At 38.7% G+C, this 18,096-nt stretch overlaps 2 protein-coding genes and 1 pseudogene across 4 annotated transcripts in view; all 3 read left to right on the forward strand.

Moving 5' to 3' along the window:
- The window catches only part of LOC147548583 (uncharacterized), a 20,829-nt gene continuing 2,733 nt past the window's right edge, over window positions 1-18,096 (forward strand). The window contains exons 1-2 of one of the 2 annotated variants that reach the window (XM_086671897.1): window positions 1-60; window positions 610-1,572. In XM_086671897.1, the coding sequence (XP_086528023.1) occupies window positions 630-1,541 (912 nt within the window). In that variant the 5' untranslated portion in view covers window positions 1-60; window positions 610-629 and the 3' untranslated portion in view covers window positions 1,542-1,572. Of the gene's footprint in view, window positions 61-498; window positions 1,573-18,096 lie in introns of those variants that run through there. The other variant, XR_015238652.1, reaches the window with a different exon arrangement.
- On the forward strand, window positions 4,044-6,106 carry LOC147548584 (pectinesterase 2-like; annotated as a pseudogene).
- The window catches only part of LOC147548585 (uncharacterized), a 6,524-nt gene continuing 2,744 nt past the window's right edge, over window positions 14,317-18,096 (forward strand). Inside the window, exons 1-4 of one of the 2 annotated variants that reach the window (XR_015238651.1) lie at window positions 14,317-14,990; window positions 15,080-15,179; window positions 15,682-15,755; window positions 16,498-17,460. Coding sequence is in view for 1 of the 2 variants with exons in the window: in XM_086671896.1 (XP_086528022.1) it covers window positions 16,518-17,429 (912 nt within the window). In the remaining variant the exon portion in view is untranslated. Of the gene's footprint in view, window positions 14,991-15,079; window positions 15,180-15,681; window positions 15,756-16,497; window positions 17,635-18,096 lie in introns of those variants that run through there. The other variant, XM_086671896.1, reaches the window with a different exon arrangement.

Here is an 18,096-nt window from a genome sequence, read left to right on the forward strand (position 1 = left end):
TCTTGAAAGTGAACTCACCGATTTATCATTTCTCCGGCAACTCATCGTCGTTTTAAACAGGTGAGATTTCAATCAATCTAGTTCTTTCTAGAATTCTCTATTGAAATGCCCTCCATTTAATATTCTTATATTCAATACACTAATTCTGATCTATGATTTCTAGGGTTTCTAATCATTTTAGTTCATTGAAAATACTATATTGTGTTTGTCAAAATCCAATTAAATTTTTGAAGTGAATGAGGAATTAGCTTATTCTTGTTTATATATTTCCCTGGCCGTATTTTATTGGTTTGTCTTAAAAATTTGTTTCACATTATTGACCTAAAATGTGTAATGTGAATCAACCCAATCCGCCTCAATTGGGCGGTTAGAGGTTTTCGGTCTCTCTCTTAGAAAACCTAGTCGCCATTTGTGTAGTTTTCTTCTTCGATATATTCATTCAAATTTAAAAATTTTGGGGTTCTTTTGGTTTCGTGGGAGTCAGATTTGTCATCAGGGTCTCGGCTATTCAATATATTCTTATTATTCATGTTGTGGATTCTGCCGTAATACAATTTCTTTCAGATATAGGACACATTGGTTTTATTCTTCCCTTATTTTGTATATCAGAAAGAACCAAATAGAATTTGATGAATGGCGTTTCGACATCGAGTGGGATCCGAGCAGCTTTTTCTCACTGTGTACAACAAGTACGAACCTACGATTACCACCATTACCTTTGTCTCCTCCAACTCGCCCCTCATATGCGGAAAGCTGCATTTGCTCTCCGTGCTTTCAATGTAGAAACTGCCAAAGCAATGGATGTTGCTTCTGATCCAAGAATCGGTCTTATGCGTCTCCTTTGGTGGCAAGAAGGCATTGACAAAATCTTCTCTCACAAGAAAATCGAACATCCCACAGCTCAGGCTCTCTCATCTATAATCGTCGAACACAAAATCAGCAAAAGTTGGCTAAAGAGATCCGTTGAAGCTCGGATTAACGACGCAAGAAGAGAGGTAAATGACATTCCCGAAACAATCGAAGAACTCGAAAAATATGCAGAAGACACAGTATCCACCATCTTGTATATGACACTTCAAGCCGGAGGAATAAGGTCAACAGCAGCTGATCATGCAGCCTCACATATTGGGAAAGCAAGTGGTATTCTTTTACTTCTTAGATCTCTACCTTACCATTTTAATCGTAATCCTCAGATTCCATATATACCAGTTGAAGTAGCATCGAAACACGGGTTGTTAGTGAGAGAAGGAGGCCAAACTCATATCCGGATGGATAACCGTGATGGTTTACCAAATGCAGTTTTTGAGATGGCTTCTGTTGCTAATGTTCATTTGCAAAAGGCTCGAGAGTTGGCTAAAACCGTACCTTCCGAGGCTCTTCCTGTGTTGCTTCCTTCTATCCCTGCCGAAGTTATGTTAGATTCACTACGAAAAGTGCATTTTGATGTGTTTGATCCAAGGTTGACAAGAGGGGTTTTGGGTGTTTCTCCGTTATGGTTTCAGTTAAAGCTCAAATGGAACGCCTGGAGAGGAACATATTGACGTCAATTTCACATCTCAGCCACTCTCTTGGGTTAGTTTTACTCGATGTATAATTTATAATCTCTGTAACCTTCAGTTGTGGTATTTTCGAGCGCTTCGGCCATCCATGGCTTAAAATGGATTAACTAGGATTAAATAAATTCCAGTAGAAAATGCTTGGAATTCACAGGGAATGTTGAGATCCCTTGCTTAATCTTTGGTAGAAATCAGAATTTCAACAATTTTGTAGCGCCTTCTCTGCAAACAAAACATTGGGATTTTGATTAGGGATTGGATTCATTTGTTCTAGCTAAGATCCAACATTTTTTTGGTGCTGGAGGTGGCTATAGATATATCCTGGATACTGTTTTTTCTTGGGAATTTTTCACTTCTGTTTTGAGTTGTAATAACTGTAGTTGCCTGTAAAAGCAATAATCACTGGGAAAAATAGTATGGAAGTGCTACAACAAATATGAAGTTCTTTGGTTTTGTATTTACTCGCATGTGTACTCAAAAAAGTAGTTGATGAAAGTATATGATTATTCAAGAAAAGAAAAGAGTGGGACACCTGGTAGTTGAGATCGTTGTCATAGTATGGGTATAAATACCGAACGAAGCCAACAAAGAATCGCGATTGAATTGCGAATAAGGGTAGAAGTGAAAATGTTAATGAGTTTAGATAAAACGTTAGATCAATCCGATAACCAAAGGCAAAAGTAAGAGACAAAAAATGAGATGGGAGCTGAGTAACAAAACATGGGCGACAAAGGAGACGAGTCATATCCAGATATAGAATCCTCCGGGTGGAAGGGTAAATTAAGATTATTACTATAGTACTCTGAAGAAAAAGGAGATGGGCTATTGAGATGCAGGGTCTAGGCGCCTAGCAAAATTGCAATTCGCGCCCGAAAAAGGAGAATGGGCTATTGAGATGCAGGGCCTAGGCGGCTAGCAAAATTGCAATTAGTGGCCGTACCTAAATGAGATAAGCGCCAGAGTGCCCCTTCCTGCCCTGATTACTCCAGTTTATTCATAGTTGATGGGCTTTTGATTTCTACTTCATTCCGTTAAATATAGTTGATGGGTTTTTGATTTCTTTCTCCATTATTGTTCATTTATTTCCTCCACCTCCAAAATCAAACTCATTTGTTACTCAAACCAGAAATCAGGGAAAAAGGGAGAAGTCTTCCCTTTTATCAATAAGCTTTGAAGCTAGTCTTCCCAATGGAAGACAATGGTGTAGAAGTCTCATCTTCTTCTCTCCATGATTTTTAACTCAAAGATGAATATGGTTTCTTCATAGTACTTACCTCATGATTCAGATTGTCAAATGAGGAACCCTTTTCAATTCTCATCTTCTCCTCTCCATGATTTTTAAGTAGTTCAACACCACTGGGCTTGTTCACCGAATTCTCAACTTCGTCTGAGATAGAGAGGTTAAAGAAATCTCGATCTGACCAGTCCGAGAGCCAAAACAAAGATTCGGACTAGCCCAGTCCGATACCTTCGGGCTGGTTTGACTCTAAGGCTTTGTTCTGGCTATGGGATTGGTTAGTCTGAAAAGAGCGCCTAAAAATGTCGGAAGTCAAACGAAATTGACTAGAATGAATCCCTTTTATAAGGTGCGAGTATTAATTTCAAAAGGTGGCTTAGCAGCTCCATTACCAATTAATAATACCAACAATCATATATTTGTCGTAAAGCAATCCCACTTTGGTGGGAGACAGGAGTGTGGTGCTCTTCTTAAGAGGTTAAACATCCTTCACTAGTGAGGCCTTTTAAAACCGTGAGGACCAGGTGTGCCAACGCGGACATTATCACTAGTAGTCCGGAAGGCTGGTCCGCATCATCCTATAACAATATTATGATATTAGTATTTTCTAGGAAAAATGATTTGATATTCCAATAACAAATAGTATACAATAAGATTACAAGGGAGACTTCAAAAATAATCTAAATAAAACAACCAATTGTATTATTCTTTGTGCTTCTTAGGTGCTATGGAAAGTTTAGGGTACAGGTTGTACATAAGCCACCAAGAAGTTATAGTTCACCATGTTTTCAGGGGAAGCATTTGAGCACCTCTTATCCAATAATCAAAATGGAGTTAATTAAGGATTACAGGTCTGAAGGCTTGAATAATTGGGTGAAAATTGTGCCATGAAATCATTCTTTAAAGATTTTAGCTTAATTTCAAGATTCTTTTAGGGTTGATATGAGGTCATGTTCTTCCACCTTCTATAGATTAAAGTCAATAGCATTAAATACCCACAAGGCCACAAGTCAATATCCCATGTTCTTTTCTCCAAAAAATAATTGATAATAACAAGCACTTATAATTACTTAATTATAATCAATTTTTTAAATAATAATTAATTATTAATTTCTTATCTCTCCCACATTCAAAGAATCAAACTATGAACTTCTCAGATCTGATCCCAATTACAATTTTTTTGCTATATAAACTTCAACCACCCTATCTTCATCAAAAGATCAAAGTCTAACTACACAACTACTACGGTAATGGCGACGGTTATGAAGCTTTTCGCAACGCTTTTAACCTTCTTTTATCTTGTTTCGGTGACGGTTTCCACTAACGATCCGAACGACATCAACTTATGGTGCAAGAATACACCATTTCCTGATATTTGTGAGTATTTCATGAATTCTCATGGACATTTAACCCCGAAAACAAAACCCGAATTTCGGAAGGTTGCGTTACAAGTATCGATGGATCGAGCGCTTCATGCTGGAACTCACACAAAATCATTTGGAAAAAAGTGTCGCAATAAAAGAGAGAGAGAGAGCTGCATGGGCTGATTGTATGGAGCTGTATCAAAACACTATCTTACAACTCAATAGGACATTAGTAAACCCTAATAGTACCTATACAAATTTTGATGTACAAACTTGGTTAAGTACAGCTCTCACAAATTTTGAGACTTGTAAAACAGGATTCTTGGAGTTAGGGTTTGGAAGATCAAATTTCATGGCACCATTTAACAATGTAACTAAGTTGATATCCAACACTTTAGCCATTAACAAGCTTGAACAAGAAAAAGAACAAAAACAAGAAGATTACAGTGTCAATGGTGGTTTTCCAAGTTGGGTAACGACAGGTGACCGGAAACTCTTGCAGAAGTTCTCCGCATTGTCATTGAGAGCAAGTATTGTTGTGGCGAAAGATGGGTCGGGAAATTACAGAAGTATTAGAGAAGCTCTTGCCGCTTCGAAAAACAAAATAAAAGGAAGCAATGAGAGATTTGTTATTTATTTGAAAGCAGGGGTTTATAAAGAGAATGTTAAGATTGGAAATGGGATGAAAAACATAATGTTGATAGGAGAAAGTGCCCGGAAGACGATCATTACGGGTAGTAAGAGTGTTAATGGAGGTTATACCACTTATGGTACTGCAACTTTTTGTAAGTATACTATACTAAGTTTGATGCTTTTATTTTACAGTCGTGATACTCTGACAACCGGAAAAGGGAGGTGAAATCAGATTGAGATCCGAGGTGGACAGCCTGATTTGCACCCAAGTTCTGAACGAATAACCCCCACTAAAGGAGAGGGGCGAAATCAGGCCCTTCACCTCGGTTCTCGGCCTGATTTCCACCCGTTTCCGGGCAGAGAATCAAAACTTTTGTTTACTTCACACTAACTTGACTTCCTACCGTCAAAAACCCTTGACTTCCTACCCCTTAGTTTTTTTTAAGAGACCTACTACCCCTTAGTTTGATTCTTTTAGTTCATGAGTCCATGACTATAGCTAACTTTCAAATTTTCGTACACCTTGCTTACATTAACTTGACACCCTAGCCCTCAAGATTCAAGAAGATACCCAATTCACATGAAATGTTAAAAGCTTACATTTAGTTTTCATACGATTTAATGCAGCTGTGATGGGAGAAGGATTTATTGCACGCGGAATTACATTTCGTAACACAGCAGGACCCAAAAGTCAAGCAGTTGCGCTAGTATCAGGTTCAGATTTATCGGTATTTTATCAATGTAGTTTTGAAGGATACCAAGATACACTTTTCGTACTTGCGCAAAGACAATTCTATAAAGAATGTTACATTTACGGAACGGTAGATTTCATATTTGGAAATGCAGCAGCAGTACTACAAAATTGTTTAATTTATGCAAGAAGACCAATGCCAGGACAAGCAATTGTGATTACTGCACAAGGAAGAACCGATCCGAATCAAAATACAGGAATATCAATTCATAATTCAAGAGTCTTAGCTGGTTCCGACTTAAAACGGGTTCTTAAATCAACCGAAACATACTTAGGTTGACCATGGAAACAATATTCTAGAACCCTATTTATAAGGACATATCTTGATAAATTTGTTCATCCTTTAGGTTGGTCAAAATTTCATGGAAATGCTGGTCTAAATACATTATATTATGTCGAGTACAAGAATTTCGGACCTGGTTCTTCAACAGCAAAACGAGTAAACTGGCCGGGTTATCATGTGGTACAGAATCCGGCCGATCTTACCCGTTTTACGGTAGGAAATTTCATTTCAGGTGGTTCGTGGTTGCCGGAAACCGGCGTGCCATTTAGTTCTAGCCTTTGAGTTGAGTAGTGGAAGGATAAGAAAATTGGCTTCTTATTTTATCATGTGTTTTATGTACATTTTTGTTGTTGTTTATTTGATAAGATATTCAAATTTGTTTGTTGATTATTTCATTACTTAATTAATCATTTATTTTGAGATCAATTTGGTAGAAGTTTGTACCTATTTGAGTTGTAAAAATAGTATGAGGACTCTGTTTTTAGTGAGGGTTTAATATAATATCATTTCGGTTGTGGTTGAATATTTTGTTCCAAAAGTAAATGAATATATACGGTATGCATCAAACGTTTTAAATACGAGAATACATCATAAGGATGAAATATTCTTATAATTATACTTGCATAGTTTAGGTAGGTTTCACCACAAAACAAATGATTGAAATCCAATACAAAAAGAGCCATTTTGATACTCAAGTTTTGAAAAGAAAGATAAAAAACATGACGCTAGAGGAAGGGGTCGAACCTCCGACCTTGTGGTTAACAGCCACACGCTCTAACCAACTGAGCTACTCCAGCTCTTTGTTTACTTGGCTTGCGGAGTTTTATAACTCTGTAAGTTATGTCTATACATCTTCAAGCCGACCTACTACTTTGTCTTCTTTATCTTTTCTTTTTGTTGAGTAATCATTTCCTTGTCATCATCCGTGTGTTTCAACAACAACAAAAAAAAAAAAAAAAAACCTATATTTCCTCTTAATATTTCTTTATATCTTTTTCTCAAAAGCGATAATATTTTTTTATATGATAACTAATTTTTTGAAAATATTTCAACTATCGAAAAAGTTGGCTTGAATTTTCATTGGACGGTTGGATTTACGCCACTTTTTCTCTGTTGAGGAAGTAAATCGTTAGATCTCGATTCACGCCAACTTCAAGTCAAGATTTTAGGTTGTCCAACCATAATTGTTAATTTTTCTTCATGTTCTCTTTTTCTTTAATATTTTAAATTGATCACATTGGTTTTGAAAAATAAAGAGAGCTCTACATTTAGGATTGATTATTGTTTGTACTTAGTAAGGAAGATTCTTTGCTTTCAAATTAAAATTACACTATTTATATAATCAAGTTTCATTAAAGAAAAGATAGAAAGGCAAAAGTAGTGGAGAAACTTTAACAAATTAATTAATGAACTATTAATAAAGTGGAAAATAAATTATTTTTATTATTTTATATTATTAAGGTTGATTACTCATTATGGCTTTAATTATGATATGTGTAGTTTCATTAATAAAAAGCTTCCGGCTTTTTAAATTTTAAATATAATACGATCATGGTATTTTTCGAATTTGTAACTAAATTCAAAACCTAAATAAATTCGTAAAATAATAAGAAGTTTGTCATTTTCTTTTCAGAACTTCTACCCCGTACTATTAACATCTCTAAATGTCTTATTCGAGTTAGTTTATGGTTTATACATCTAAATCAAATTTGAAAAAATTTAAATTCAATTGACCTCCATTAACCAAATATGAAAAGAATCTCTTCATTTTATTAAATTTTCTTTAGAATGATTATTTTATTAAGTTTCACTAATTAATGGAGCCGAAATAGCAAGTGGCCTTCAATTTTAGTTCATTTTCTTCCTTTATTCTTTAATCTTGTTAAGAATTTTCTTATAAAAATTCATTTTCTATCCGAAAATGATAGAGTCTATATATATATATATATATATATATATATATAATAAAATTTGGTTAAAATTTAATATTATCTTTTTATTTTGGTGAAAAGAGATCACGCAATTTAATTTAATCTTAAGCTCGTTAGGTATTTTTGAAATTTGCAACTGATTGCAAGAAGTTTGTACCTGGTTGGTAAAAATTGCAAAAAGGTTGCAACTTCTTGGAAAATGATTGAAGTGTTTGCAAAAAGACTTGCAGAAGAAAGTTTTTAACTAAACAAAATATATCTCTTTAAATTTTTAACCAAACAAAATATAAATTTATAATCAGAGCATGTAATTTATCTTTTTAACTGAAAAAAACTTAAAATTGGACTTTCAACACAATTTTCTGTAAAAAAATTCCAATAGAAGTATAGAATAGTTATTGGGTCATTCATTGTCTTTAATTTTTCGAAATCCAAATCATTAAAAAATTAATGGGATACATACACATTAATTCAAGTTAGTTGCTTTAGTGTCTAAAAGAAGATATTGGTTTAGAAAATCAGGATACACATCTTGCCAAGAACAATTAAGAGATAGCAAAGAAGTACTTTTAATTAAAACATTGTATATTCTATTTTTTTTTTTGTTGAAATATCATTGTATATTCTATTTACATACACAAAAGAAAGTAATCAAAAGAAACCCCTTCAACAAAAATAAAAAAAAAATCAAAAGAAACCCTAAAGCAAGGAATAGTAGTTCTTATAGCACATGCTTAGAAGTCTAGTGGGACTTGGAGTTGTTTTGCCATTGAGTCTGTCTATAATCCATCTGCCATTGAGTCCGTTGTCTCCCTCCCAACCCCTCATGGCCACTCACTTTGCTATCTCCCCAAGGGGTCACCTCTCTCTCCGCTACCAGAAACCCTCAGTTAACCACGAGCTTCAGGAGACAACGGAAGGCTGGGTAGCACGTTGGTGCTGCCCGGAAGAGGCTTCCTTAGCTCAACTGAGGCGTATGCTCTATCCCCTCTCGGTCTTTTTCAGGGACTGTTTTTACTCTAGTGTTGAAGGTCCGGTGAACACTTTCTTGATCAAACCCAAAAGCCTTTTCGTCCTTAATACCCTGAACGCTGGAAGACCCTGGATTATGAGGGGTCGTCTTCTCGTGCTCAAACAGGTGGTTCTCCCACTGAATGAGGAAGTAGACGACCTATTCTTTGAGCCCATGTGGTGCACCCTCTACAAACTTCCCCTCTCCATCCAAAACAAAGAAGACTTGGATGTGATCTTTGAAAAGATGGGGAAGATCATTGAAATCAAACCCAGAAGCTTGGGCTTCATCAACAACAAGGTCATAAAAGTTCACTTTCTATATGATGTTCGCACACCACTCCTTGCTGTCATCAACCTTCTCTTTGCCGACAGAGAATGCTCCATTAATATTAGCTATCAAAAATTTCCCGGAGCAATATGTCAATCATGCCGGATCATCGAACACCCTCTCGGCCATTGCCCAGAACCAGAACCAATCCCCAACTCCGATGACGAAGACGACTCCAGTTACGAGCCGATGGAGGACACAGAGGAAGACCATCAAAACCCTAGGCCAGAAGAACCTATTCTTCGGGCACCTCCACCATCACCAGTGAGGGCCCATAACCATGAAACCCTTCGGATTAACACCAGTGGAAAACGAGTTCGAACCAACTCCTCACCCCTCTCGATCAGTTCCTCAGAGGACTCACCCCCTTCATCCCGAATGCATGCCCGTTTGGTGGATGACTTGGAAACCAGGCACCTTCTCGACCAATCCAATGCCATTTACCAAAGCTTGGAGATGATCAATGCTCATGAAGTGGTGGGGGCCTCTAGTCCACCCGTCTAGTCCAGCCTGTTTCCTTGTTTTTAGTTATTTTTCTGCTTTTGCTTGTTTGGTTGTTAGTTTTCTGTTTTTTGTCCTTTATTTTCTGTTAGTTATCTCCTGGTTCAGTTGCAAGAGTCTGGTCCCCTTTCGAGGGTGATAGTGTGGTGGCCTGGCCCCACCTTTTGTGCCTCTTGCGAAGTGAACCAGGACGTCCAGGTTTTGTAGGTGCCCCCACCGGGGTGCCGTTAGATTTATTTTGCTTTTAGTGGTTATTGTCTTTTTTGTTTCGGTTTAATCCTGTTGGTGCCTCTAGTCTTTCGTGTGCTTGTTGGTGGACCCTTCTTTTTCTGTCTCCCCGTCTCGCGGCAGTCCCCGGCCCTTGCTGTTTTTGGAGATGACCTCTTCAAGTCAAACCCTTATGAGCAACCCGGGTTTCACCCTTCAAAACCTACCAAACCCGAGCCCCTTAACCATCCTGGCCTGGAATGTCCGGGGGTGTGGAGGCTTTTTAAACCGAAAACACCTCTGGCTTCTCCTCAAAGAACACAACCCTGACCTTCTTTTTCTGTCCGAGACAAAATGCATGAACATGAATCTGGACAAGCTCCTCAACCTTCATAATAGTTACAAGAAGGTAACAGTTGAACCAGTCAACAAAGCAGGGGGTCTAGCCCTCTTCTGGAAAACGGATATGAACCTCTCGATTCTACAGACTTCACAAAACATGATTCACGTGTCCCTTCACTTTCACGATCAGGCAAACAACCTACTCATCACCGGGTTTTATGGCTGCCCCTACAACAAAGACAAACAAATACCCTGGGACATCCTTAAAGAGGTATCCTCAGCCCAACCCACTCCTTGGATTGTCATTGGTGACCTGAATACTATCATGTACCCGTCTGATAAAAGCGGTCCCCCTAAACCTATCCCTCCCTCGGCTAGGAAAATTGTGTCCAGCATTCAGGATATGGGCCTTCAGGACTTAGGCTTCAGCGGCCCACAATTCACTTGGTCCAATAGGCAATTCCATGGTACACTGATCCAAGAGCGTCTGGACAGAGCGCTCGCCAACTTGGACTGGCTTACTACTTACCCTTCCTCCAGCATCACTCACCTCCCAGGGGTGGGATCTGATCACCTACCTATTTTACTTACCACCCACTCCTCTCCTTTCTTGAGTGCAAAACCCTTCAAATTCCTAAGAACTTGGATGTCCCACCCACAATGTCAAGCCTTTATCCTCGAACACTGGTCCAGGGACAACTACTTGATTCAGCAGAAGCTTAACCAGCTAGCCATCAAACTTTCTCAGTGGAATAGAACGGTCTTTGGCCACATTGAGAAAAAAATCAAACACTTAACCACCCTGCTTCAGACTTCGAATAATCCTGTGGGTGTTCTTCAACTCACAACCCAGCTGGAGGAGGCCTACAACCTGCAGGAGAGTATCTGGAAGGAAAAATCCAGAGTAGCGCATGTTCAGCTGGGAGATAGAAATACAAAATTCTTCCACGCCAAAGCAATTACCAGAAACCGGAAAAATCACATATCATACATCAAAAGAGATGACAATTCTTGGTGCTCGGATTCCCAGGAGATTTCTAATCTCTTCCTGACAAACCTTCGAAATATCTCAACCACGGCCCACCTACTCCCCACTAGCACTATCAAAAACCTTTTCACTACTCAGATTTCTGCTTCACAAAATCACCTCCTCATCCTATCTCCCAACGAGGAGGAAATCAAAGCATCCACCTTCTCCCTGAAAACTGATGCTGCTCCAGGCCCGGATGGTTTTCCTCCCTTCTTTTACCAATCAAACTGGGAAACCGTCAAACCAGACATCCTTCAGCTGGTCAAAACTTTTTTCACCACAGCCACTTTACCTCCCGCAACAAACCACACCCACATCTGTCTCATACCTAAATCCAAAGCCCCTCAAACCACAGCTGATTTCAGACCTATCAGCCTACTAAATACAACCTATAAAATCATCACCAAAATCCTGGCAAACAGGCTGAAAACTACCCTCCCAGACATCATATCCCCCTTTCAGGCGGCTTATGTCCCCGGTCGCCAAATCACAGATAATATTATCATCAGTCAGGAAATCTCTCACTCCTTCAAGAATAAACGTGGATCGAAGGGCTTTTTTGGCTTGAAATTGGATATGTCCAAAGCCTTCGATCGGGTTGAATGGCATTATTTGGAAGACATTCTGGTTAACCTAGGATATGACACACAATGGATCAAAATGATACACGCCTGCATCTCCTCTTCCTCAATGGCAGTGCTTATCAATGGCAGACCGGGCCCAGCTTTTAATGTGACTAGAGGCTTAAGGCAGGGAGACCCACTGTCGCCTTTCCTGTTCGCCTTAGCCATGGAAGGCCTGAGTCGCCTGCTTGACTCTCCTGATAGTCCTCACAAATTCATCGGTTTTTCCACTGCTCGAGCCACCTTCAAGATAAACCACCTTCTCTTTGCTGACGACTGTATTATTTTCGGGAGGAACACTCTGGATAACATCTCCAACCTCATTTCCATCCTATCAGTATTCGGGTCCGAGTCGGGTCAAGTAATTAATTACAACAAATCGACCATCTTCTTCTCCAAAAATACTCACCCCAAATTCAAAAGGATCATCACCAAATCACTGAAAGTTCATCAAGCTTCGAATTTAGACAAGTACCTTGGAACCAAGCTGTTCATAGGGTCCCAAAAACAACAGACCTTCGAACCCCTACTGGCTCAGATTCAGAATAAGTTGTCTAAGTGGCAAACTAACCTACTGTCACAAGCTGGCCGCACTGTAGTCATCTCGTCTATTACCGCGGCGGTTCCCCGATATCAGATGCAATGCTTTGCCATTCCCAAAGGCATCAGCAAACGCATAGAGACCATTCAACGGTCATTCTGGTGGGGAAAAACAAAATCCATTCACACTATTAACTGGGCATCAATCTGTCGTCCTCGCAATCTTGGCGGACTGGGACTTAGATTACCAGCCATCGACAATGCAGCTTTTCTATGTAAACTTGGCTGGCGACTTCTCAAATATCCTTCAGCACCCTGGGCTCAACTCCTAAAAGCAAAATACTACCCAAAAACGGATAAACCCACCCCCCCAAAACAAAATCACTCATGGGTCTGGAAATCGCTTGCCGAACCCATCGGAAACCTCTCAAAACTTATCTTCTGGAACATTAACCAAGGCACCAACATCAATATCTGGCAGGACTTCTGGATACCTAACCACCCTCCACCGCTACTCAACCTAAAAAATTGTCCCCTAAATACAGTTGATCAACTAATCGCCAATAATTCTTGGAAGAGAAACCTGCTGCAAAGATACTTCGACAAGGACATCGGCAACGCGATCCTTGGCATCAACCTTCACCCCTCGGAGGAGGATGAAATGGTATGGACACTCACAAACTCTGGGCAATTCACTATAAAATCTATGTATAGGCATCTTAGTTCTGACTCCGGAACTCCGGAAAAGGTAGATTGGGCATTCATATGGAACATTGGGACCATCCCCAGAATCAAACTTTTTCTTTGGAAATGCTGCACCAACAGCCTTCCGGTAAAAGACAAAATCGGTAGCTACATTGGCAACGATCATACATGTGCCTTTTGCGACAATCGGGAAACTGTTACCCATATTCTTCTCCACTGCAACTTTGCACGGGCAATTTGGTTCTATTACAGCATAAAAACGGATGAGATTGGCTCCGTGCCGGAATGGATTACACATTGGGCCTCGTTGGAAGATGAAACGACCGAGCTTCTGGCAAAAATTATGTGGTTTATATGGAAAGCTAGATGCGAGAAAAGTTTCGGCAAGAAAAACATCCAGCCGACGCAGACTATCCGGCAAATCCAATGCTATATAACAAACATCCCTGAGCAATTTAGAGCTAAAAGGAAGGCAGACCCGCCTCAGTGGCAACCACCTCCACCACCTTTTCTCAAAATAAACGTGGACGCCTCTTTCAAAAACCACACTACGCCGGCAGGCATCGGAAACATCATCCATGATGCAAACGGTGATTTCAGGATGGCTAGAGTGGATTGCATCAGGGGACAAACGGCGGAAGAATGCGAAAGCATAGCTATCCTTAGAGCTGTCACATGGGCGGAAGAGCTACATCTTCACCACATCATAATTGAAAGCGACAACAACAATCTGATAAGGCATATTCATGACAGAAACATAGCTATTAACTGGCAATCAGTATCTAACATCGAACAAATCAGAGCTCGAATAAACCACTTCGAGCAAATCCGATTTCAGTTCAGTCCGAGGAAAACGAATGGCCTGGCTGACGCTCTCGCGAAGTGGGGACGGAAACACAGGATTCCCAGAACGTGGCTCTCTATAGACAACATGAAGTGGGATCTTAATTTGTAGTGCTTTTGTTTGTATTTCTTCTTTCAACAAAAAAAAAAAAAAAAAAAAAAAAAATAGCCAGCAAAATTTGCTAGATACTATTTTCAGTTTCAAAATAATATGATCTGTCTTTATTATACACAATTATTTGAGTGTCTTGTAGAGAGAGAGAGAGAGAGAGAGAGAGAGAGAGAAACAACATTTACACGTTTAAAAGTTCAATTTGTGGGTATCATTTTCCTGATCCCATTTGTACAAAACAACATCTACACGTGTCATTTACCCTTTACCTTTTTTTGCATGGCTGCTTGTTTCACCTAAACCTCTCAACTATCTCTTCATTTTATCACCTCAAACTTGTCTCTTTCCTCCTCTTTCTCTCTGGTCTCTAGTCTAGAAACCCGATTTCCATGGCGAATTCCTCGGCGGTCCAAGCCTTTTTGTTACTCTTCTTGTTACTATTAGCTACGGCCTTTCATGGTCAAACTTCTCGACTAGATGATTTTAATCAATGGGAGTCAACGATTAAACTGCCGTCGGAGAAAGAGGATGAAATCGGGACGAGATGGGCGATTCTGGTAGCCGGTTCTTCCGGCCGGTTACGGTAATTACCGTCATCAGGAGGTAAACTAACTTTAAAACAACGCGCGCACTACCACCGCCGGTGTGTCATGTGTATTTATTTTACAAGGGGGGAGGAAGTTGTTGTTACTACTTGTTACGTAGTAAGGGAAGGAAGGGGGTTTTGATTGTGTGTGATGCAGGCGGATGTATGTCATGCGTATCAGCTATTGAAGAAAGGAGGATTGAAGGAAGAGAATATTGTTGTGTTTATGTATGATGATATCGCAACCAGTGAATTGAATCCAAGGGCTGGTATTATAATTAATCATCCACAAGGTCAAGATGTTTACTCTCCTAGGGCAAATTTCAACCGGTTAAGAGAGCGAAACTTTTTGGGAGAAAAACATCTAGGGTTTTTCATCATTCTTCCTTCTTTCATTAACAAAGGTAAGATTCAAATCTCTTATTCTATCATCATCTATCTCTCTTACCTCTTTCTCTTTGCTAACTCTCTTTACAAATTTCTAATTCTATAGATCTCTCTCTCTCTCTCTACGAACCCAAGCTTCATCTTAGGTTCGATTTCGAGCTTGGTGTTGGCATCCCGCCACTTCCTAACAACATCTTGGTTTGAAGGTACTTTGTTGTTATCTTTTCAACTCTAATTTTTGAGAACTTTTTATGGTTTTGCCCTAAATTGATTTTATTTGTCTGTCTTGATGAAATTTTGGAGAAATTTTTATGATTTTGCCCTAATATGATTCAAATCTTTGGGGTTGTCATTAACAATCTAATTAAAGATTAATCAATTAGGTTTGTGCTATCAAATATTTTGTCGAAAATATTAGTCTATCTAGTAGTTTATTTAACATTTGGTCTCCTGTCAGAATCTGTTGGTTGGAATTTGTTTTCTTTGGAAAAGCTCAAATGAGAGCACAGTAGTAGAGATCCTCAGATAATTAGAGCCATTATCGACAAATTTCATTAAGTATTACCCGACGAGTAATTTCTGCTGAGGTTAAGTATTTTACCAAAGTCTGTAGTTGGGTTGTTAATGGTATCTGTATTTGTATAAGATTTGTATGTCAAATTGGAAGAGTGCAAGTATTGAGTATTAAAGTACCTTAATTTGGAACAGGTGAGATTTATCATTCTTGAAAGTGAACTCACCGATTTATCATTTCTCCAGCAACTCATCGTCGTTTTAAACAGGTGAGATTTCAATCAATCTAGTTCTTTCTAGAATTCTCTATTGAAATGCCCTCCATTTAATATTCTTATATTCAATACACTAATTCTGATCTATGATTTCTAGGGTTTCTAATCATTTTAGTTCATTGAAAATACTATATTGTGTTTGTCAAAATCCAATTAAATTTTTGAAGTGAATGAGGAATTAGCTTATTCTTGTTTATATATTTCCCTGGCCGTATTTTATTGGTTTGTCTTAAAAATTTGTTTCACATTATTGACCTAAAATGTGTAATATGAATCAACCCAATCCGCCTCAATTGGGCGGTTCAAATTTCAAATGGGGTTGAGTTATCAGAATATCATAGCTTGAATTACTGGAAGTTATGCCCTAATCGATCTCGATACAGATATTAGAGCATGAGATTGGGGAAACTGTAGTATCCGCTGAACTCTCATATTCATCCTTCACTGGTATTCTCTTATGTTCAGGAGTTAGGATGGCACCATTAGCTTAGGGGTTAGAGATTTTCGGTCTCTCTCTTAGAAAACCTAGTCGCCATTTGTGTAGTTTTCTTCTTCGATATATTCATTCAAATTTAAAAATTTTGGGGTTCTTTTGGTTTCGTGGGAGTCAGATTTGTCATCAGGGTCTCGGCTATTCAATATATTCTTATTATTCATGTTGTGGATTCTGCCGTAATACAATTTCTTTCAGATATAGGACACATTGGTTTTATTCTTCCCTTATTTTGTATATCAGAAAGAACCAAATAGAATTTGATGAATGGTGTTTCGACATCGAGTGGGATCCGAGCAGCTTTTTCTCACTGTGTACAACAAGTACGAACCTACGATTACCACCATTACCTTTGTCTCCTCCAACTCGCCCCTCATATGCGGAAAGCTGCATTTGCTCTCCGTGCTTTCAATGTAGAAACTGCCAAAGCAATGGATGTTGCTTCTGATCCTAGAATCGGTCTTATGCGTCTCCTTTGGTGGCAAGAAGCCATTGACAAAATCTTCTCTCACAAGAAAATCGAACATCCCACAGCTCAGGCTCTCTCATCTATAATCGTCGAACACAAAATCAGCAAAAGTTGGCTAAAGAGATCCGTTGAAGCTCGGATTAACGACGCAAGAAGAGAGGTAAATGACATTCCCAAAACAATCGAAGAACTCGAAAAATATGCAGAAGACACAGTATCCACCATCTTGTATATGACACTTCAAGCCGGAGGAATAAGGTCAACAACAGCTGATCATGCAGCCTCACATATTGGGAAAGCAAGTGGTATTCTTTTACTTCTTAGATCTCTACCTTACCATTTTAATCGTAATCCTCAGATTCCATATATACCAGTTGAAGTAGCATCGAAACACGGGTTGTTAGTGAGAGAAGGAGGCCAAACTCATATCCGGATGGATAACCGTGATGGTTTACCAAATGCAGTTTTTGAGATGGCTTCTGTTGCTAATGTTCATTTGCAAAAGGCTCGAGAGTTGGCTAAAACCGTACCTTCCGAGGCTCTTCCTGTGTTGCTTCCTTCTATCCCTGCCGAAGTTATGTTAGATTCACTACGAAAAGTGCATTTTGATGTGTTTGATCCAAGGTTGACAAGAGGGGTTTTGGGTGTTTCTCCGTTATGGTTTCAGTTAAAGCTCAAATGGAACGCCTGGAGAGGAACATATTGACGTCAATTTCACATCTCAGGCACTCTCTTGGGTTAGTTTTACTCGATGTATAATTTATAATCTCTGTAACCTTCAGTTGTGGTATTTTCGAGCGCTTCGGCCATCCATGGCTTAAAATGGATGGTTTTGATGAGTTGAACTCTCAGATGATTCATTGATTGAATTTTAATTTTCTTTGAATTAAATGGAAAGATTCTTTTGCTAACATCTATGTTTCAAATTAAATTCTTATATTAATTGCTTATAAGATACTAAGAGGTGTAGTCAATGGGGGATTTTGGTTGACATTAAGTCTGTGAATATCTGCAACATTCAATCACAGACATTTCAAAGTCTGTAAATGTCTATGGTGTTCAAGCACAAATAATTTAAAGTCTGTGAATGTCTGAAATATTCAATCATAAGTATTTTGAAGTCCGTGAACATCAGGGGCATTCGCAAATCCATAGACTTTAGTGGATTTGGACTTTCATTGACATTTTAGTGGATTCTAGTGTAAAAAAAGAGCCAATTTTTTCAACCAATATATAATTATCTGTAGACATTTTGGTGGATTGTATACTTCAAGAACAAACAATGAAAATGATACGAGCCCATATCAAAAACAATAATAATAAATAAAAACAAAAATAACTAAAAAGTAATAATAGTATCATGATAATATGTA

Source organism: Eschscholzia californica, unplaced genomic scaffold (genome assembly GCF_041429995.1).
Source record: "Eschscholzia californica isolate CP2 unplaced genomic scaffold, dmEscCali1.0.p SCAF_3, whole genome shotgun sequence".
Taxonomy (NCBI): domain Eukaryota; kingdom Viridiplantae; phylum Streptophyta; class Magnoliopsida; order Ranunculales; family Papaveraceae; genus Eschscholzia; species Eschscholzia californica.